Below are 22696 nucleotides of genomic sequence, written 5' to 3' on the forward strand. Positions count from 1 at the left end.
ATCTGGAGTTACAGCTATGTCTTAAATAGGGACTACTATGTCATGTTAGTTTTTGGCTGGGCTGTACTTAGCTCAGACTGATTGTTCAGTTTTTCGCCTGGTTTTTCCCTAAGCTAAGCTGAGTTGTGATTTCTCACTGTGGCCAGTAGATGTCACCGCTATCACTGGACATAGTATGACATTTCACCAACCAAACTAAAATGATAATTAACCCAAAACCAAAAATGTCATACATTGCAGCTTACCAATCATTAGATGTGGTGGCTGCATTACTTTTCTTTTTAAGGCTTTTTCCCCTCTGTTTTCACCTGGTCACACCTTCTGTATTAGAGCGCCCCCACTCTGGAGACAGCAGCATTATCAGTCTGGGGTGGGGAGGGGGTGTTAGATGTATTATCAGATTTAAAAACAGTAACAAATTGAAGCCAAACTCCATCTCACACCTTATAATTAGTTACAGCAAATTATTTTTTCCTTTAGGATAAAGGTTTTACAAGAATAAATAAAAGCTGATCATTGTAAGCACCCCTGTCAGTGGTAAATGGTCTGCCCCTTCCCAGTAACTGATACATTCTGCTTTAGAGTTGGAGCTTTTATAGAACAGATTTACTGGCCAGATCACCAGATGAAAATAGAAGAAATCCTAAAAAGGAAAACTAACATCAAATCGAAGAATCGATAAGCTGCAATATAATAAATATTTTCTTTGGGTTTAATGTCTTACATTAAGAATATTTATATTTCTGTCAGCCAATCCAGTAGGAGGTTTATGTCACTGGTGCATGCTGGGGGAGGAAATAAATATATGTGACAGGCCATGTGCTCGCTCTCTTCCCCTGGGATGAGGTGTAGGGAGGGGCTTCTGGATGGAGCTCTGCTGTTAGGTCCATTGGCCTGTTTTGGGGCCTAACATGTGCTGAAGTGGTTGTGAAGCTGTCCTGCCTGGTCTGGAGGAAGCTGTGCCAAGGAGGAGACCCAGAGGAGGCCCCTTGCTGGAAGGAGCCATGAAGAAGGCCGGTCTCTAAGGAGGGCCTGGTGACTCACTTGGAGAACGCACTGAAATTTGGGAATGTGCTTACAGTGTTACTCAGTCGGCTTCTAGGTTCTGACACTGTGAGAATAGACATTCATCTGCAGAGTCTGTAAGTGATCTGCCATGGTATCTGAGACCCCCCCCCAACCCTCACCTCCAACCCCTCACCTCCTGGACCATTCTAAGCCCGGCCTATTTTAGACACTTGGTGTTTACAAGCTAAAATCTGTTTTTTTTTTGCTAGAAAACTACTTAGAACCCCCAAACATTATATCTTTTTTTTAACAGAGACCCTAGAGAATAAAATGAAGATCATTGCATTATTTTTTATCACACCATAATTGTGCAGCGGTCTTCCAAACACCATTTTTTTGGAAAAAATTCATTTTTTCAAATTAAAAAATACGAAAACAGTAAAGTTAGCCCGATTTTTTTTTTTTTCCATAATATTAAAGATAATTTTACAAAATTAGCGCTATATAAAAAGTCCAGGTATAGGTAGGGTCCAGCTGATTGGTCTCCTTGAAGTGCCAACACCACCAGAGATAGAGAGCAACCCCAATCACACTGCCGCTTACCGTCCCACTAATAAAAGAAGGCTCAAAGGTTCCACCAAACTGCTCCTCCAGAAATCCTCAGTGATTCCAGGATCAAGCCAATTAGGTGCGACTCCATACAGATGGTACAAGGCAGACTGATCACTCATATATACCAGAAAAAGGCAAAAAAGAAAACCATAGTGCAACTTCTAATGAACCACCATTTAATTTCCTTATGCCAAATAAATGCTTACAGGTAATAAGAGTAAAAAGAGCTTATCTGCCAGAAATGTTAGACCGCCAACGAGATGACCGCTGCTTCACTCCGTAGTGACGTCCCACGTCATGATAATGTTACGCTGAATAAATAGATACCCAACATGTCATGCTTCAAAATTGCGCACGCTCGTGGAATGGCGACAAACTTTGGTACTTAAAAATCCCAATAGGCGACGCTTTATAAATTTCTACAGGTTACCAGTTTAGAGTTACAGAGGAGGTCTAGAGCTCAAATTATTGGTCTCGCTCTAACGATTGCGGCAATACCTCACATGTGTGGTTTGAACACCGTTTACATATGTGGGCGGGACTTGTGTATGCATTCGCTTCTGCTCGCGAGCTAACGGGGACAGGGCGCTTTATTTATTTTTTTTTTTGTTCCTATTTATTTTGTTTATTTTTATTTTTACACAGTTTAAAAAAAAAAAAAAAAAATGTTGATCATTTTTATTCCTATTACAAGGAATGTAAACATCCCTTGTAATAGAAATAGGCATGACAGGTCCTCTTTTTTGTGAGATCTGGGGTCAAAAAGACTCAGATCTCACATCTACACTAAAATAGGAAAAAAAAATTGTTGAAAAAAAAATTAGCCCTTTAAACCAGTTGCTAGGCAACGACCATAGAGTCGAGTGGGGGCCATCTTTCCCTCACTCGACTTCCTGTCTCTGAGGATCTGGGACCAGATCGTTTTCCCTGCTGCCGGTGGGTGCGGTAAGCAGGGAAAACGGCCGAGATGTGGCGGGAGGCAGAGGGGGCACCTCTTCCGCCGCACCGTAAGGGTGATCCCGCAGCGAATACACCACTGGAACCACGCTTATCTGAACGCTGGCCGCCCGCTGTTTAAAAAAATACCGGGGTTATGGCAGCTATCTGCTATCTGCAGCCATAACCCCGGTATTTAGCTTTAAACGACCGATGTATAATGACGGCGGTCGGGTCAGTAAATGGTTAAAAAGACAAAAGTGACTGGCACCCAATATCCTTTCTTGGTCCCGGTATTTATGGCATGGATTCAGCCGTGGGATGAAATGCTAGCCCGCCCCTGACTTTTGGAGGAGTTATCCTGCCTTTTTGATGTCGGAGGGATTCGACATTCATATTACACCTTACATACTCCTGACCCCGGCACTGTATACTCTATGTTGTACATTATATACCTGACCCTTGCACTATATACTCTATGTTGTACATTACATACACCTGATCCCCTGCACTATATACTCTATGTTGTACATTACATACTCCTGACCCCTGCACTATATACTCCTGACCCCTGCACTATATACTCTATGTTGTACATTACATACTCCTGACCCCTGCACTATATACTCCTGACCCCTGCACTATATACTCTATGTTGTACATTACATCATTCTGATACTATATAGTCCTATCAGTTGTATCTTATACAATATTCTGTACATTACATACTCCTGACCCCTTGCACTATATACTCTATATACTCTATGTTGTACATTACATAGTCCTGACTTCTGCTCTCCCCTCTACCCACTGCTATATATACACATAATATGGTTTCTTTTTTGTTACACCCATTTCCTACCAGCTGGACATTTTATACATCGATAGATAGTGAGTAGGTGTCCCGCACATCAAGGCGTGGCCTGGCATAGGTCCAGACTGAGACTGCCATTTACTATCATACAGCAGGTCTTGACTTGATGTGTGGCTCCTGGGACATCTAGTCACCCTCTACCATTTACTAGTTACCTTGAGGGGAGAATTGTAAGATTCTCAGAGACAAAGCTGCCTGATATGGGCGGAGTCCTGGTCTAGGGGAACCAATCTGCTGATGTCTAGTAATAATCTTTGTATTTCTATTTTAGTACATGGATGGGAGATGAGGAAAACCTCAGAGGATTGTCTCACTTTGTCTCCAGACTGTAAAGTAGAAGATGAGGACATCACACAGTATAGTCCAGGAGAAAACCCGGCTACCTCAAATGTCCATCCGGGACCACACAGTGTAGATGGACCATCGTATTCCTCTTATCCTGAGGAACCTCAGACTGTGAGGGACGGTGCCGGACCATCGTATTCCTCTTATCCTGATGAGCCTCAGACTGTGATGGACGGTGCCGGACCATCGTATTCCTCTTATCCTGAGGAACCACAGACTGTGAGGGACGTTGCCGTCCTTCCAACAGATAAGAGGCTTTCCTGTACTGAGTGCGGGAAGTGTTTTTCTCAGAAGTTTAATCATTACAGACATCAGAGATCTCACATCGCGGAAAAGCCCCTTTCCTGTCCTGTGTGTGGGAAATGTTTTGTAACAAAAGCAGATCTTCTCAAGCATCAGAGATCTCACACGGGGGAGAAGCCGTTTTCCTGTCCTGAGTGTGGGAAATGTTTTTCACGGAAGTCTATTCTTCACACACATCAGAGATCTCATACGGGGGAGAAGCCGTTTTCCTGTCCTGAGTGTGGGAAATGTTTTTCAGTGAAATCCACTCTTTCCAGACATCAGAGATCTCACACGGGGGAGAAGCCGTTTTCCTGCCCTGAGTGTGGGAAATGTTTTTCAGTGAAGTCCCATCTTTACACACATCAGAGATTTCACACGGGGGAGAAGCCGTTTTCCTGCCCTGAGTGTGGGAAATGTTTTTCACAGAAGTCCCATCTTTACACCCATCAGAGATCTCACACGGGGGAGAAGCTGTTTTCCTGTCCTGAGTGTGGTAAATGTTTTTCAGTGAAGTCCAATCTTTACCAACATCAGAGATCTCACACGGGGGAGAAGCCGTTTTCCTGTCCTGAGTGTGGGAAATGTTTTTCACGGAAGTCTATTCTTCACACACATCAGAGATCTCACACGGAGGAGAAGCCGTTTTCCTGTCCTGAGTGTGGGAAATGTTTTTCAGTGAAGTCCCATCTTTACACACATCAGAGATCTCACACGGGGGAGAAGCCGTTTTCCTGTTTTGAATGCGGGAAATGTTTTTCACAGAAGTACACACTTTACACACATCAGAGATCTCACAAGGGGGAGAAGCCGTATTCCTGTCCTGAGTGCGGGAAATGTTTTTCAGTGAAGTCCAGCTTTAACACACATCAGAGATCTCACACGGGGGAGAAGCCGTATTCCTGTCCTGAGTGTGGGAAATGTTTTTCAGATACGTCCGGTCTTTCCAGACATCGGAGAACTCACACAGGGAAGAAGCCGTATTCCTGTCCTGATTGTGGGAAATGTTTTTCACAGAAGTCCCATCTTTACACCCATCAGAGATCTCACACAGGGGAGAAGCCGCTTTCCTGTCCTGAGTGAGGGAATTGTTCCTCACTGAATTCCTGTCTTCCTGTACATCAGGGATCCTACACAACCCTCGAGGTGTATTAGTGCCTTGAGTGCGGGAAATTTCTTCTATATGAATGTTGCTCGACATGTGGGGAAGAAGAACACCCTGATATACACCTCAGATATACTCCATGGCTGATCTTCATGATGTAAGAAACCGTTGATAAGGAGATAAGAGATCACCAGAGACATGGATGAAGTGTTGTACCTTGTTGACTTTTCATTGGCTGAGTAAATTTTGGGGTGTAGAGTGGTAAGTAGAGCCGTGAAATGAAGGAATCACCTTCAGAATGTCTTGCTTGTCTGTGTGACAGTTACTGATAATGATATAGCGGGTTACAGAGCTAGAAGCTTTGAGATCCCATATATCTTTATCAGTAAACTTTACACAGACAAGACAGAAATTCTGAAGTTGATGTCCTTCATTTCAAGGCTTTACTTACCCGTGGTGACCCCGAAGCGTGTCTTTCTGTCTTCAGTCCATCCTTCTCCCATCCCCCAACAGGAGGGAAGGAGAACTCGGAGATAAACTAGGTGAGAACTTATTTCCTTTGCTCCTGTGTGGGTTTGGGTGGCTTGGCGGAGTGCGGCACGAGAGGTAACACCGCTTGTCTTTATATTTCTACATATCTTGTCTGGGTGGAGGTTATTGGTTGGAAAATATTTATACTGTTTGATTTTCTGTAAATAATTTCTGTTTTCCCTTTGAAGGGAGATATTATGTGTGGTTTGATGAAGGGATTGGCTCAATAGTTACCACTTCACTTACATGTTTCGTTTTTATAAAACAGATGAACAAATATGACAATCATTCATTCATCCATGACAAATGTTGGTCTTATTTTGTTTCATTCAGTGATTTACTATGATCATTGGGTCCAACTAGTGGCCATAATGCGGTATTGAACTATTTTTCTGATTGAGGTATTTTGGAACGAATACCTCATTATGGCCACTAGTTGGAGCTGACGATTATAGGAAATCACTGTGTTTATTAGAATACGGCCAGAATTTGTCACGGCTGGACACATCCTTGTCACACTCACCCAACATATTCTTTGCATAAACCCCTTAGTTTCCTATGTCGGGGGGAGGGGTCATACAAATCCCTGTGATCATACTTATGCATTTATAAATATAGTACACATTGAAGGACATAAATAAAATAAAACCACAGGATTCAACCAACCATTGATTTAAAACCAAAATTACCTCATTTGTCCTTTAGATGGTGCTCAGTATCATAGCAATTAGCGCCATCTAGTGTCCAAATATCACATTTTCCATTTTTTTTACATAGTTAGTGAGGTTGAAAAAAGACATCAGTCCATCCTGTTCAACCTATGATGTGTGTGTGTGTTTGCTTTTAACCGTACATTGTATACCCCTGTATGTTGTGGTCTCTAAGGTGCCCATTTAATCGTTTTTTGAAGCTATCAATGCTCCCTGCTGATACGACTGCTTGTGGAAGAGAATTCCACATCCTTACCGCTCTTACAGTGAAGAACCCCTTACGCACTTTAAGGTTAAACCGCCTTTCCTCTAGTTTTAGTGAGTGGCCACGTGTCTTATTGTATCTCCTTTCTCTGAATAGTTTGTTCCTTATGCTAGGGTCGCCAGTACAGTATTTGTACATTGATATCATATCCCCCCTCAATCGTCTCTTCTCCAGAGAGAATAGGTTCAGTGCTTGTAGCCTTTCCTCATAGCTGATGTCCTCCATTCCCCTAATTATTTTTGTTGCCCTTCTCTGGACTCTTTCCAGTTCCAGCACATACTTTCTGAGGACCGGTGCCCAGAACTGGACAGCATACTCCAGATGTGGCCGGACCAGAGTCTTGTAGAGCGGGAGAATAATCTCTTTATTTCTGGAGTGAATCTTCCTTTTTTATACAACCCAGTATTCTGTTGGCTTTACTTGCAGCGGCTTGGCATTGCATGCCACTGCCAAGCCTGTTGTCTACCAGTACCCCCAGGTCCCTTTCCATCCTAGACTCACCCAGAGGTTCCCCCCTAGTGAGTAGCTTGCTTTCTGGTTTCTGGCACCCAAGTGCATTACTTTACATTTTTCAACATTAAACCTCATCTGTAGTGTTGAGCGAACACGGACTGTATTATTCGTGTTCGTACCGAATAATTGGATTTTTGTTACCCGAACACGAACACGGACACTTTACTGTATATTTGGGTAAAAATCCGTGTTCGGTCGTTTTATTTCCGGGTTTTGCATGCTTTGGCGCTCTTTTCATGGCGGGCTTTCAACAGCCAATCAACAATCGTTTAACTGGTGTGCCTTAAGCCATCCCAGCCATGCCTGCAAATGTCTCAGTAGCTGTGATTGGCCGTCTGAAGCATGTGACCAAGTCTTTATAAGTTCCAGGCAGCCGCAGCGTCTTCATTCTGCTGCTTAGATCAGGGACAGAGCACACATCAACGTGCTGGCTGCTGATTAGGGAAAGATAGGCAGGAAAAAACCATTTGTGTCCGGATAGAATTGAGGGACAGGTCGGAGTGTTTAGGCAGGGCGAGTTGTAGGCATTTTAGGGATAGAGTCTGCTGAATTTTAGGGAAACTGTGTTCTACAAACTACAATCGATATTGCTGTGTGGTGTGGGATAGGAGATAGGCAGGTGTCAGTGATCCACATCCATTTTTCTGTGTGTGGGCTGCAGTGAACACAATCTTTTTGGGGTGCAGTGAACACAATCCTTTTGGAGTGCAGTGAACAAAATCTTTGTGGGGTGCAGTGAACAAAACCTTTGTGGGGGTACAGTGAACACAATCTTTGTGGGGTGCAGTGAAGACAATCCTTGTGGGGTGCAGTGAACAAAATCTTTGGGGGGGGGGGTACAGTGAACACAATCTTTGTGGGGTGCAGTGAACAAAACCTTTGTGGGGTGCAGTGAACACAATCTTTGTGGGGTGCAGTGAAGACAATCCTTGTGGGGTGCAGTGAAGACAATCCTTGTGGGGTGCAGTGAACAAAATCTTTGGGGGGTACAGTGAACACAATCTTTGTGGGGTGCAGTGAACAAAACCTTTGTGGGGTACAGTGAACACAATCTTTGTGGGGTGCAGTGAACAAAACCTTTGTGGGGTACAGTGAACACAATCTTTGTGGGGTGCAGTGAAGACAATCCTTTTGGAGTGCAGTGAACACAATCTTTGTGGGGTACAGTGAACACAATCTTTGTGGGGTGCAGTGAACAAAACCTTTGTGGGGTACAGTGAACACAATCTTTGTGGGGTGCAGTGAACACAATCTTTGTGGGGTGCAGTGAACAAAACCTTTGTGGGGTGCAGTGAACACAACCTTTGTGGGGTACAGTGAACACAATCTTTGTGGGGTGCAGTGAACAAAACCTTTGTGGGGTACAGTGAACACAATCTTTGTGGGGTGCAGTGAACAAAACCTTTGTGGGGTACAGTGAACACAATCTTTGTGGGGTGCAGTGAAGACAATCCTTTGAGTGCAGTGAACAAAATCTTTGTGGGGTACAGTGAACACAATCTTTGTGGGGTGCAGTGAACAAAATCTTTGTGGGGTACAGTCAACACAATCTTTGTGGGGTGCAGTGAAGACAATCCTTGTGGGGTGCAGTGAAGACAATCCTTGTGGGGTGCAGTGAACAAAACCTTTGTGGGGTACAGTGAACACAATCTTTGTGGGGTACAGTGAACACAATCTTTGTGGGGTGCAGTGAACAAAACCTTTGTGGGGTACAGTGAACACAATCTTTGTGGGGTGCAGTGAACAAAACCTTTATGGGGTACAGTGAAGACAATCTTTGTGGGGTGCAGTGAAGACAATCCTTTTGGAGTGCAGTGAACAAAATCTTTGTGGGGTACAGTGAACACAATCTTTGTGGGGTGCAGTGAACAAAATCTTTGTGGGGTACAGTGAACACAATCTTTGTGGGGTGCAGTGAAGACAATCCTTGTGGGGTGCAGTGAAGACAATCCTTGTGGGGTGCAGTGAACAAAATCTTTGGGGGGTACAGTGAACACAATCTTTGTGGGGTGCAGTGAACAAAACCTTTGTGGGGTACAGTGAACACAATCTTTGTGGGGTGCAGTGAACAAAACCTTTGTGGGGTACAGTGAACACAATCTTTGTGAGGTGCAGTGAAGACAATCCTTGTGGGGTGCAGTGAAGACAATCCTTGTGGGGTGCAGTGAACAAAATCTTTGGGGGGTACAGTGAACACAATTTTTGTGGGGTGCAGTGAACAAAACCTTTGTGGGGTACAGTGAACACAATCTTTGTGGGGTACAGTGAACACAATCTTTGTGGGGTGCAGTGAACAAAACCTTTGTGGGGTACAGTGAACACAATCTTTGTGGGGTGCAGTGAAGACAATCCTTTTGGAGTGCAGTGAACAAAATCTTTGTGGGGTACAGTGAACACAATCTTTGTGGGGTGCAGTGAAGACAATCCTTGTGGGGTGCAGTGAACAAAATCTTTGGGGGGTACAGTGAACACAATCTTTGTGGGGTACAGTGAACACAATCTTTGTGGGGTGCAGTGAACAAAACCTTTGTGGGGTACAGTGAACACAATCTTTGTGGGGTGCAGTGAAGGCAATCCTTTTGGAGTGCAGTGAACACAATCTTTGTGGGGTGCAGTGAACAAAACCTTTGTGGGGTACAGTGAACACAATCTTTGTGGGGTACAGTGAACACAATCTTTATGGGGTACAGTGAACACAATCTTTGTGGGGTACAGTGAACACAATCTCATACTTCTGAAGCTTTGAGGGTGCTGCCTGTTCTATACTCCTCCTCCTCCTCCTCATCCATCCTTTTAGGTGTACAAACAATAGTAATTGGGGCCTAGTGTGCTTCTGTACGTGTGAAAAACATACACTTTTTTTTGATCATATTTCCTATTCCGCTATTCAATAAAAACCTTTGGGGCTCAATTAAATTGCGGAATAGTCTGTGTCGGTACGTGTGAGATCCACCTTTCCAAGTTTTTGGGGTTCATCTCATACTTCTGAAGCTTTGAGGGTGCTGCCTGTTCTATACTCCTCCTCCTCCTCTTCCTCATCCATCCTTTTAGGTGTACAAACAATAGTAATTGGGGCCTAGTGTGCTTCTGTACGTGTGAAAAACATACACTTTTTTTTGATCATATTTCCTATTCCGCTATTCAATAAAAACCTTTGGGGCTCAATTAAATTGCGGAATAGTCTGTGTCGGTACGTGTGAGATCCACCTTTCCAAGTTTTTGGGGTTCATCTCATACTTCTGAAGATTTGAGGGTGCTGCCTGTTCCATACTCCTCTTCCTCATCCTCCCTTTAGGGTAGGAAAAAATTTAATCGGGCCTAGTCTGTGTTTGTACGTGTGAGATACAGTTTTTTATCCTATTCCGCTATTCAATATACACCCTTTTGGTGTAAAAAACATTAAATTGCGGCATAGTTTGCATATTTGACTGTGAGATACACCCGTGCGATACTGTTGTTCTTTTGTTCCGCTATTCAATAAAACCTTTCTAGGGCAAGATCTTAAATTTCAGAAATATGAGGAGAGCGTCAAATAGGGGCCGTGGCCTGGGTCGTGGTGGTGCTGCTGCTAGAGCTCCTGTTGCAAGGAGAGGATGTGGTCGATCTGTGCCAGCTACACGCACAAGTGAAACACCTTCCTCAAGTGTGAGTAGGCGACAGAACCTGCATCAGTATTTGGTAGGGCATCATACGCCCCTAGAAGTGATGAGGCCAGAACAAGTGGAGGCAATAGTAGATTGGTTTGCTGCTGACAGTGCCTCCAGTTCCTTCACATTGTCTCCCACCCAGTCTACTGCAGAAAGGTCACAGTTGGCACCTGCAGCCGATGTCCAACCGTCTTTCACCTCACCCCCTTGCAAATCAGGCAAGCAGTCTGAGCCCCAAGCCATACAGCAGTCTCTTCTTCTTTTTGATGACTCTGTCAGCAGGGTTTCCCAGGGCCATCCACCTAGCCCTGCCCCAGAAGTGGAAGAGATTGAGTGCAGCGATGCCCAACCACTTATTTCTCAAGATGAGTACATGCAAGGATCATCGCAGCACGTCTCCGATGATGACGAAACGCAGGTGCCAACTGCTGCGGCGTTCAGCATTGTGGAGACCGACAAGGAGGGCAGGGGTGAAGACTGGGTGGAAGATGATGTGGAGGACGATGAGGTCCTTGACCCCACATGGAATGAACGTCATGCAGGTGACCTGAGTAGTTTGGAGGAAGAGGCGGTGGTCGCACAGAGCCACCAGCACATCAGAAGAGGGAGCAGGGTGCAGAAGCGGAGCGGCCGTGCCCTAGACACTACGCCCGCTACTGCCCAACGCAGCAAGGGAACGAGCGCACCAAAGTCAGCTCAAAGGAGTTCTCTAGCGTGGAAGTTCTTTAGAAAATGTGCTGATGACAGGACACGAGTGGTTTGCACCCTGTGCAATCAGAGCTTGAAGCGAGGCATAAACCTTCTCAACCTGAGCACAACCTGCATGATCAGGCATCTAAGTGCAAAGCACGAGCTGCAGTGGAGTACACACCTTCAAAACCAAGAAACGTCTCTGGCTCATCCTGCTTCCTCTTCTGCTGCAGTCTCGGCCGCTCCAGCCACATCTGTAGTGATACCGGCACCTGCCACCCCGCAAACAGACGATCTGTCAGCAACACCACCACCTGAGTCACCAACAACCATCTCCACAATGTCCCGTGAAAGCGTTCAGATTTCCATCTCCCAAACACTTGAGAGGAAGAGGAAGTACCCCCCTACCCACCCGCGATCCCTGGCCCTGAATGCCAGCATTTCAAAATTATTGGCCTTTGAAATGCTGTCATTCCGTCTGGTGGAGACGCACAGTTTTAAAAACCTTATGTCGGTGGCTGTCCCACAGTACGTCGTGCCCAGCCGCCACTACTTTTCCAGGCAAGCCATCCCTTCCCTACACAACCAAGTGGGGGAAAAAATCAGGTGTGCACTGCGCAACGCCATCTGTGCCAAGGTCCACCTAACTACCGATACGTGGACCAGTAAGCACGGTCAGGGGCGTTATATCTCCCTAACGGCACACTGGGTAAATGCAGTGGCGGATGGGCCTGAGGCGGATAGCAATTTGGCGCATGTCCTTCCACCACCGAGGATTGCAGGGCGCTTCAGTTTGCCTCCTGTTCCTAACTCCTCCTACTCCGCTTCCTCATCCGGACAGCGTAACACCTTCACCACCAACTTCAGCACGGCCAGGGGTAAACGACAGCAGGCAGTTTTACAACTTGCCTGTTTGGGGGACAAACCACACACCGCGCAGGAGTTGTGGAGGAGCATGGAACAGCAAACAAATGAGTGGTTGCTGCCAGCGAGCCTCAAGCCCGGCCTGGTGGTGTGCGATAACGGGAGAAATCTCATAGCAGCTCTGGGCCTAGCCGGTTTGACGCACATCCCTTGCCTGGCGCATGTGCTGAATTTGGTGGTGCAGAGGTTCCTTAAAAACTACCCCGATATGTCAGAGCTGCTGCAGAAAGTGCGGGCCGTTTGTGCGCACTTTCGGCATTCTCACCCTGCTGCTGCTCGCCTGGCAGCGCTGCAGCGTAACTTCGGCCTTCCCGCTCACCGCCTCATATGTGACGTGCCCACAAGGTGGAACTCCACCTTGCACATGCTGGAAAGACTGTGCGAGCAGCAGCAGGCCATAGTGGAGTCTCAGCTGCAGCACGCACGCGTGAGTCGCTCTGCGGAACAGCACCACTTCACCACCAATAACTGGGCCTCCATGCGAGACCTGTGTGCCTTGTTGCGCTGTTTTGAGTACTCCACCAACATGGCCAGTGGCAATGACGCCGTTCTCAGCTTAACTATCCCACTTCTATGCCTCCTTGAAAAAACAATTCGGGCGATGATGGAAGAGGATGTGGCACAGGATGAGGAGGAGGAGGATGAAGAGGTAACATTTCAAAGGCTTTCAGGGCAGTCATTCGCAAGGGGCTCCGAGGGTGGGTTCCTGCACACACAAACGCCAGGGACACAATTGTCCAGCAGGGGCTCAGTTCTGGAGGATGAGGAGGAGGAGGAGCTGGAGGAGGAGATGGAACCATGTTCACAGCAGGGTGGCACCCAGGCCAGCTCATGGCCATCACTGGTGCGTGGCTGGGGGGATACAGAGGACACGGACGATACACCTCCCACAGAGGACAGCCTTTCGTCACCTCTGGGCAGCCTGGCACACATGAGCGATTACATGCTGCAGTGTCTCCACAACGACCGCCGAGTTGCCCACATTCTAACTTGTGCTGATTACTGGGTGGCCACGCTGCTGGATCCCCGTTACAAGGACAACGTACCGTCCTTAATTCACTCACTGGAGCGCGATCGCAAGATGCGCGAGTACAAGCGCACGCTGGTAGACGCGATGCTGCTGGCATTCCCATCTGACAGTGGGGCCACAGTGGAAGCATAAGGCAGAGGAGGAGGAGGAGGAGGTCGCCAACTCAACCAGGGCACCGCCAGCACCTCAGAAGGCAGGGTTAGCATGGCCGAAATGTGGAAAAGCTTTGTCAGCACGCCACAACAAACAGCAGCACCAGCAGGTCAGATGGAACGTCTTAGCAGGAGGCAGCATTTTACCAACATGGTGGAGCAGTATGTGTGCACACGCCTACATGTAGTGAATGAGGGGTCTGCCCCCTTCAACTTCTGGGTCTCCAAATTGGGCACATGGCCTGAGCTTGCCCTTTACGCCTTGGAGGTGCTGGCGTGCCCTGCAGCCAGTGTATTATCTGAACGGGTATTTAGCACGGCTGGGGGTGTTATAACAGACAAGCGCAGCCGCCTGTCCAGAGACAATGTGGACAAGCTCACGTTCATTAAAATGAACCAGGCATGGATCCCACGGGACTTTTCCGTACCTTGTGCAGAATAGCAATGGATACCGACCTTACCCAGCCATTGTTCCATTTTTGCTCTTTCTCACTCTTTTGGGGTGTACCCTCATTTAAAATTTGTGAAAAGAAGCAGTGTTGGCTACCTCGTCCTCCTCCTCAGGGCCAGATTAACGTAGGGGCTATTGGAGCTGCAGCTCCATGCAGGCCCCTACCTTTTATATAGGCCCCGGGTTGGCCATATTCACTGTGACCGCTCTTCTGTCACTTGTAAACACAGAAGTCTGGCTTCTATGCTCGCTTCCCCAGGCAGCACCCTCAGAACCTCCCCACACAGCGCGAAGGCTGGACAAGGAGGGACAGTTGCCGATGCATGGATGTGTTTATGGGCTTCAGAGACAGCATCCCATTTTGAATTAGGCATGCATGGCTGCACCCTTCCTCCTCTGGGTGCATGCCAAGGCACGGCCCTTAAGGCCCTTCAAAATCCTCAGCACCAAGACCATGATGCTCTTAATCCGGCCCTGGTCCTCCTCCACCGCCGCTTCCATCTACACCGCCCATAGGTGTGCGCAGCCTATTGCATTAGGGTGTGCACCCCAAAGTTGAAATACACATGCATGTGTTTGCCTACATGTACATGGCCCCGATACATTACTCTCCCTGCTGGCAAAGAGAAATAGAGCAGAGCAGGTCCGAGGGAGATCTTTCCCATCTCCTCACTGGCAAACAGAGCGATAATGCTATGTGCCCTAGGTGATTAGGGTGTGCCAAGGTACACCCGGCACACCCTGTGCGCACGCCTATGACACCGCCACATCCACCACCACCTCAACCTCCCTCCTACTCCATATGGGCCTCGTCCTTCAGAGATGAAGAACATTGTTTTATTTTTCTGGTTTTTTTTTTGTTGTTTTAAGTTATTTCCCTATCCACATTTTTTTTTTGCAGAGCACTTGCCATGCTCTTAACTATGTTTTGCTGCCATTTGCAGCACTCTAGCCCTTTCCATTGGTGTTTTAGAGCCATTTTAGTGCCTTAAAGTTCGGGTCCCCATTGACTTCAATGGGGTTCGGTGTCCGGGAAAAGTTCGGCAAAAGTCCGGGACACGTTCGGTTGAAGTTCAAGTTCGGCTGAACCCGTCGAACACGGACATCTAGGTGTCCGCTCAACCCTACTCTCCTGTCCTACTGAACTCCCTACCCCAATCTGTCTGACTATCTCTTACTCTATCCACCTTTTGGTGTTCCCTGAAAATTCACCTCTTCAGAGAAGCCTATTCTGCCCCCCACCTAACAACTGCACTTTTATTTTCTTCAGCAGCCCATCCCCCACAGTTATTACCTTTTGTATCACTTGACCCTACCTCCTAGATTGTAAGCTCTAAAGAGCAGGACCCTCCGATTCCTCCTGTATTGAATTTTATTGTAATTGTACTGTTTGCCCTAACATTGTAGAGCCTGCGCAAACTGTTGGCACTATATAAATTCTATATAATAATAATATACGACTGCCTAGTCCAGCCTTTCTCAGCCAGGGTTCCTCCAAAGGTTCCTAGGGGCTCCTTGTCACTTCCTTGGGCTGTATATGGAAGTGTCACCTACCAGCCGTTTCTGGATACTGAAGTCTGTCATTGCACCGACACACACAATTTTTTTCGTTCAATATATTTTTTATTCTAATTTTAACAAGAGTGCAAAAAAAAAAAAATGAATAAAATGGTAAAGGAAGAAATCCAATTGGTGAGGATGATCACTTGTCTGGAATGTGGAGGTGGAGTCGGTAATAATTTGTGTACAATACAATACACAACGTGTTACATTATTATAACAAAGTATTGTAGAGAAGATCACACCATAGAAAATGGGGGAAAGGAGAAAATAAACCCGGATATGAAGGTGACATTTGTGTACGAGGAACACCTTAACAATTACCACAATTTTATTCTCCAGGGCCTCTGCTTTCAGAAAATATATGTTTGGGGGTTTTATCTAATCTTCAGGCCCAAAATCTGCATTTTACCATGTGTGCAAAAATAATGCAAAACACAGGTCTGGCAGTGAAAGGGTGTCTAGATGGGATCACTCTGCTGTGGTCACATTAGAGCTCCCCCTAGCTGCAGCCTGGTAATAACATTGCTAGGAGGTCTATTCATTTATCTGCTCCATACTTCCCCTCTTTATATAAACGTCTCCTGACATTTAGGGGTAAATATTAGAACATTTACATAGCAATTCTCTCAGTGACAATGCATGTACATTCCTTCTGTGTGATTGGGGAAACAATGAATGTTATTAGGGGATTTGCTGATCTGGTTGAATATTTTCCATTGATTTAAAATGGAAAATGTTGCATTTGGACACTAGATGGCACCAATTGCTATGATGCTTAGCGCCATCTAAAGGCCAAATTAGGTATTTTTGGTTTTAAATCAATAGTTGGTTTAATCCTGTGGTTTTATTTTGTTTATGTCCTTCAATGTGTACTGTACTCATAAATACATGGGTATGATCTCAGGTATTTGTATGACCCCCTCCCCGACATAGGAAGCTAAGGGGTCTATGCAAAGAATATGTTGGGTGAGTGTGACAAGCATGTGTCCACCCGTGACGATTTCTGGCCGTATTCTAATAAACACAATGATTTCCTATAATCGTCAGCTCCAACTGGTGGCCATAATGAGGTATTAGTTCCAAAATACCTCAATTAGGAAAAAAAGTTCAATACTGCATTATGGCCACTAGATGGACCCAATGATCATAGGAAATCACTGAATGAAATTAAAATACGACCAATATTTGTCATGGATGAATGAATGCTTGTCATATTTGTTCATCTATTTTATAAAAACTAAACATGTAAGTGAAGTGGTAACTATTGAGCCAATCACTTCATCAAACCACACATAATATCTCCCTTCAAATGGAAAACAGAAATTATTTACAGAAAATGAAACAGTATAAATATTTTCCAACCAATAACCTCCACCCAGATAAGATATGTAGAAATATAAAGACAAGCGGTGTTACATCTCGTGCCGCACTCCGCCAAGCCACCCAAACCCACACAGGAGCAAAGGAAAGAAGTTCTCACCTAGTTTATCTCCGAGTTCTCCTTCCCTCCTGTTGGGGGATGGGAGAAGGATGGACTGAAGACAGAGAGACACGCTTCGGGGTCACCACTGGTAAGTAGAGCCTTGAAATGAAGGACATCAACTTCAGAACTTCTGTCTTGTCTGTGCAAAGTTTACTGTTAAAGATATATGGGATCTCACAGCTTCTACCGTGTTTCCCTGAAAGTAAGACCTACCCTGAAAGTAAGACCTAATGTTATTCTTGGGGAGGGCTTCAATATAAGCCCTACCCTGAAAATAAGCCCTGAAAATTAGTGTATGAAAAATCCTAGGATGCACTTTATTAGTGTTTTAAATAATGTCCAATGTGTGTTTTTGTAATATAATACTGTGAAATACATTCCTTGCATCGCCGCTCTGCTCTAAGCTGATTCTGTCTCCTCTCATACCTTAGCTGTCCTGTCAGATGGGGATCTCAGCCCCTCCCCTCTGCAGTGTAACACAGAAGCGCAGAGTGTTCGATTAGAATTGTGGGAAATACCTTTACATCGGCACTTCCGTGACCCCCAGCTGTCAGCGGGGGAGAAGAGGGCGGCAGATCAGCTTAGCCCGTAGCAGCGATGAAGAAAATGGATTTTTGTAAGATCTTACCGTAAAATCCTTTTCTCTTAAGCTCATTGACAGACGTAGTCTTCTTGATTCTCAAGAGCTGGGTTATGTTGTCTCCGCAGGAGTAGGACTAGGCAGAAAGACAAAACGTTCTGGCTCCACCTTAGGGGCAGTCCCTGAGGGTATATCCTCCCTCTCTCTGCTACAGGGAATCAGTTCTGTTCTAAAGCAGTAACAGAGAATTTAACCCAACCCAACTCAATGATAGAGGGGCGGGTACTACGTCTGTCAATGAGCTTAAGAGAAAAGGATTTTACGGTAAGATCTTACAAAAATCCATTTTTCTCTATCGCTCATTGACAGACGTAGTCTTCTTGATTCTCAAGAGCTGGGACATCCAGAAGCAGTGCCACAAATGAGGGGTGGGATTGACAAAAATCAAAATCCAATCTAGAAGGCCCAACCGGAGCCAACCAGAAGTATCAAAGGACTCATCGAGTAAACAGATGAGACCTACCCCACAAATCCTCGAGGTAGACCAACAGTCTCCTCAAACAGTGGCCTGCAGGAACCTTGCGGCCAGAAGAGGCATCTGACGATGCCATCACATAAACCTTATACAATATTGTAAAGGTATGAACCGACGACTAAACAGTCGCCTTGAAAAACCTGAACCACTGACGCCTGATGGCGGAAGGTCCAGGAAACTCTAAGCGCCCGAGTAGAATGCGCCTTAACAGGGAACGGGGGATCCCGACCCTTAGATAAAATAAGTCTATACCACCGTCTGTCTGATCCATCTAAAGATGGTCGCAGCAGAACAGGCAACCCCTTCTTAGGGCCATCCGTGATCACAAACAGTGAATCCGTTACAAATTGAATCCATAGTATTCAAATATATCCTGATCGCCCGAACTACATCCAAGGAATGCCATGCAAATTCTCGAGGATGATTGGGCTAAGGACATAGGAAGGACAATACACTGTCCTCATTCAATGAAACTTTGAAACCACCTTAGGAAGGAAGGATGGATTCGGATGAAGAACAACCTTATCCCTATGAACCACCAGATCTGGGGAACAACAGGATAATGCAGCCAGTTCTGACACCCTGCGTGCAGAAGTGATAGCCACCAAGAAGACCACCTTCTGGGATAAAGTAAGCAAGGGAATCTCCCTGATATTTTCAAAGGGAGGTGTCTGAAGAACCGACAGCACCAAATTAAGATCCCAGGATGGTAACGGCGCGTGCACTGGCGGAGCCAGGTGTAGCACCCCCTGGATGAAATTCCGCACCAAGGAATGAGTAGCCAAAGGCTTCTGAAAGAAGATAGCAAATGCTGAAACCAGACCCTTGATAACACTCAAGGCCAGCTTCTGCTCAACTCCCTGTTGCAGAAAAGCCAATATTCGGGCTACCGAATAAAGATGTAGATGGAACCCAAGGGATTCACACCACACAATATAAGACTTCCATGTACGATGATAATCTTTCTGGAAGTCGCTTTCCTTGTTTTAATTAGAGTAGGAATAACTGAAGCTGACAATCCCTTGTCCTTCAGCACCTGGGTCTCAATAACCAGGCCGTTTAAAACCAGCGATCGTAAAGCAGGATGGAAGATCGGTCCCTGAGACAGTAGATCCTCCCTGAGAGGAAGTCTCCACGGGACGTCCGCCACCAGTCTGACCAAGTCGGCGTATCAAGCTCGACGAGGCCAGTCCGGAGCTGCCAGGATTACTGGAATTCCTTCCTCCTCTATCCTGCGAAGAAGTCTTGGCAGTAACCCAAGAGGAGGGAAGGCATACATTAGCTGGTATTGCCCCCACGGGGTGACCAGTGCGTCTGCGGTCTCTGCTAGAGGATCGCGGGAGCGAGCCACGAATCTCTGTACTTTTCTGTTGAATCGTGATGCCAACAGATCCACATCCGGGGTGCCCCAACGTAGGCACAACTGATGGAAAACTTCTGGATGGAGGGACCATTCCCCCTGATCCGGAGTCTGACGGCTGAGATAATCTGCCTGCCAATTTTCCACCCCCGGAATGAAACACCGCAGAGATAGCTGGAACAAAACATTCCGCCCAGCGAAGAATGCAAGCCACTTCTTTGGCCGCTCGGACACTCTTGGTGCCCCCCTGGTGATTGACATAAGCCACGGCCGTGGCGTTGTCCAACTGGATCCGAACCGGGCTGCCCTGGAGCTGCTCGGTCCAGTGAATCAGACAAAGTCTGATCGCTCTCAGTTCCAATACATTATCGGTAACCTGGATTCTTCCAGGGACCAAAGTCCCTGGACAGATAACTGACCGAGAATTCCTCCCCATCCGGATAGACTGGCATCCGTGGTCACTATCGTCCAATATATTGGCCGAAATGACTTTCCCTGGCTGAGCATCGGAGACCGAAGCCACCAGACCAGAGACTCTCTGGTCTGTTTGCTCAATTGGATCCGATAGTCCAGGGACTCCGGATTCCGATTCAATCTGAGAAGAATCTCTTGCTGAAGAATTCGGGTATGGGACTGGGCAAATGGGACTGCTTCGAAGGAAGCCACCATCAACCCCAGAACCCTCATGCAAGTCCGAAGGGAAGACCAGCTGTTGGATAGTTCCTACCGGAAGGAAAACTCTTGTCCTGACTGTGTCTAGAATTAGACCCAGATATTCGAGCCTCTGGGTGGGAACCAGAAAAGACTTTTGCTGGTTCACCAGCCACCCGAATTCCTGTAAAGAAATTATAGTAATTTCTATGTTTTGTAGCAGGGTCTGAGGAGACTCTGCATGAAGCAGGAGACCGTCTAGGTAACCTAGAATCGATATGCCTCTTTGGCGCAGTAGTGCCAACATTGGGGCCAACACCTTCGTGAAGACCCGAGGAGCCGCGGCGAAACCGAAAGGTAACGCCACAAACTGATAGTGGTTCTCTTCTACGGAAAAGCGTAGAAACCGCTGATGTCCTGCGAAAATGGGAATGTGAAGATAGGCGTCCTTGATGTCTATGGACGCTAGGACATCCCCTGGATGCAGGAAGGCTGCTACTGTGCGAATGGATTCCATCTTGAATTTCCTTATGTTGAGAAAGGAATTGAGTGCCCTTAAGTCCAGAATTGGACGCACTTTGCCCTCTTTCCTGAGTATTGTAAATAGGTTTGAATAAAACCCTAGAAAAAACGTTCTGTCCAAGGAACGTGGACTACCACTTCTTGTTGTAGTAAATCCGTGACTGCTCTCCGCAGATCTTCTAAACGATCCGGGGATAGTCGAATATTGGAAGGGAAGAATCGCGCCGGTGGGAGAGATCGAAAACTCGATCTTGTACCCTGACCTTATGACTTCGCAAACCCACTAGTCCGGGATTCTGGAAAGCCATGGATCCGGGAACCGGCGAAGACGTCCCCCCACCCCAGTTATGGGTGGGGGCGCACCTTCAGGCTTTGGACGATTTATCTTCAGGTCTGGAGGGGGCGGGCTTTTGCTTGCCCGACCAACGTCCCCTGAAGCCTCCTGAAGGAGCTTTGGAGGACTTAATTTTTTCACCCGCGGGACGAAAAAAACTTTTTGTGAGCAGAGAAAGAAGGCCCTCGTCTTTGACGAGTTCCTTTACCTTTAACATTTTGCGGTAAAAAGGTGCTCTTTCCACCCGTGAGATCCTTAATGATCTCATCTAAGTTGGCTCCAAAAAGACGCTCTCCTAAAAAGGGGATACTAGCCAATGCTTTTTTGGAACCTTGGTCGGCTAACCAACCTTTTAGCCACAGTGTACGCCTGAGAACCACTGCTGAGACTGATGCTCGCGCCAATAATGGAGTGGCGTCTAACGCCGCATCACACACAAACTGTAACCCCTGTATCATTTGTTCCAACAAATCTGATACCGCCTGAGGGACCTCTTCTAAATCCCGGCGTAACCACTTGGTCCATTACAGTTACAGTCTGCGAAACCAGACCAATAGCAATTATTGGTCTGAAAGCTGATCCAATCAAGGTAAACATGGTGCGAGACATAGCTTCTATCTTGCGATCCACTGGATCTTTAAAAGACGGAGCGTCTTCTAGAGGAATAACCGTGGCTTTATTCAATCTAGCAATTGGTGAATCCACCACAGGTGGTTCTGTCCATTTCTTAATGAGGGTTTCCTCAAACGGATAACGCCTGTTAATGCGTTTAGAAATAGCAGAAGTGCGTTTTGGCAGACGCCATTCTTCTTCGATTGGATTGCCAAAACATTTGGGCAATGGAAAAACCTTCGCCTTTTTTAGTCCCAAAAGGGATTTCAGTTTCAGCTATTTCCGACGGAATACCCTGTAATCTTAAGGTTTCTTGAACAGATACAATGAGTGCGTTTACCAACGCTTCCTCTCTGGCTATGGCTGATGCCGAAACATCCTCCTCACTGTCTGAAGAAACAGTACCCGAGACACCAATTCCAGATGAAGTACCTGCAACTGCAGAAATAGGCTCAGAGTCTGAATCCGAGGTTTCAGATAATAAGGGGTTAGGCGGGAGTCGCTTTCTTGCGCCCTGTCCCTGACAAGCCACTTCCAGCCGGGACACAAAAGTTTTCATAATAGCTGACAATGATTGAATCGTCAGAGGGATGCTGGAGGATCCTGCAGACACCTCGAGGGGATCCGGAGGAGATACATGAGTGGCAGGGTCCATGTTAATTCAGGACACCTTTGCCAGAAAAAACAAAAAAACTTTTTTTTTTTAAATCAAAAAACAAAAAATACCTCTTTTTTTTTTTTTTATGTGTCTCCCCCTAGCGCAATAGCGCCCCTCAGAGTACCTGCTTCTCGATCCCCACAGAGAGAGAGAGGGACCCCCAAGGCTCACCAACCGATGCAGTGAAGTTTCAAACCGACTGCAGTCAGCGTCTGTCTTTTACAGACTGGAAGGAGCTGTTGCTTTTTCCCGGGTAGAAGGACGTGGCTCCGCCCCCTGTGTACGCCTTCCGGCGTTCCCAGCTCTCCACGAGGTAGCTGGGC

General features: G+C 46.5%; 4 protein-coding genes across 4 annotated transcripts in view; 3 read left to right on the forward strand and 1 right to left on the reverse strand.

The window, feature by feature from the left end:
• Positions 1-22696, reverse strand: part of LOC309549119 (uncharacterized protein) — a 2919967-nt gene that overhangs the window by 930289 nt on the left and 1966982 nt on the right. The gene's annotated exons all lie outside the window — the stretch shown is intronic.
• The window catches only part of LOC309549117 (uncharacterized protein), a 4285597-nt gene that overhangs the window by 819628 nt on the left and 3443273 nt on the right, over positions 1-22696 (forward strand).
• The window catches only part of LOC309549121 (uncharacterized protein), a 236492-nt gene that overhangs the window by 144173 nt on the left and 69623 nt on the right, over positions 1-22696 (forward strand). The window lies entirely within an intron of this gene.
• LOC309548648 (uncharacterized protein) lies at positions 38-5277 on the forward strand (the record flags this gene model as incomplete). The annotated part of the gene is made up of 2 exons (XM_082248617.1): positions 38-44; positions 4023-5277. The coding sequence occupies 2 exons, from the start codon at positions 38-40 to the stop codon at positions 5138-5140; spliced, it is 1125 nt and encodes a 374-aa protein (XP_082104743.1). The 3' UTR covers positions 5141-5277.

The sequence above is a fragment of the Pelophylax lessonae genome (assembly GCF_965119305.1).
Source record: "Pelophylax lessonae genome assembly, chromosome: 3".
Classification (NCBI taxonomy): Eukaryota; Metazoa; Chordata; class Amphibia; order Anura; family Ranidae; genus Pelophylax; species Pelophylax lessonae.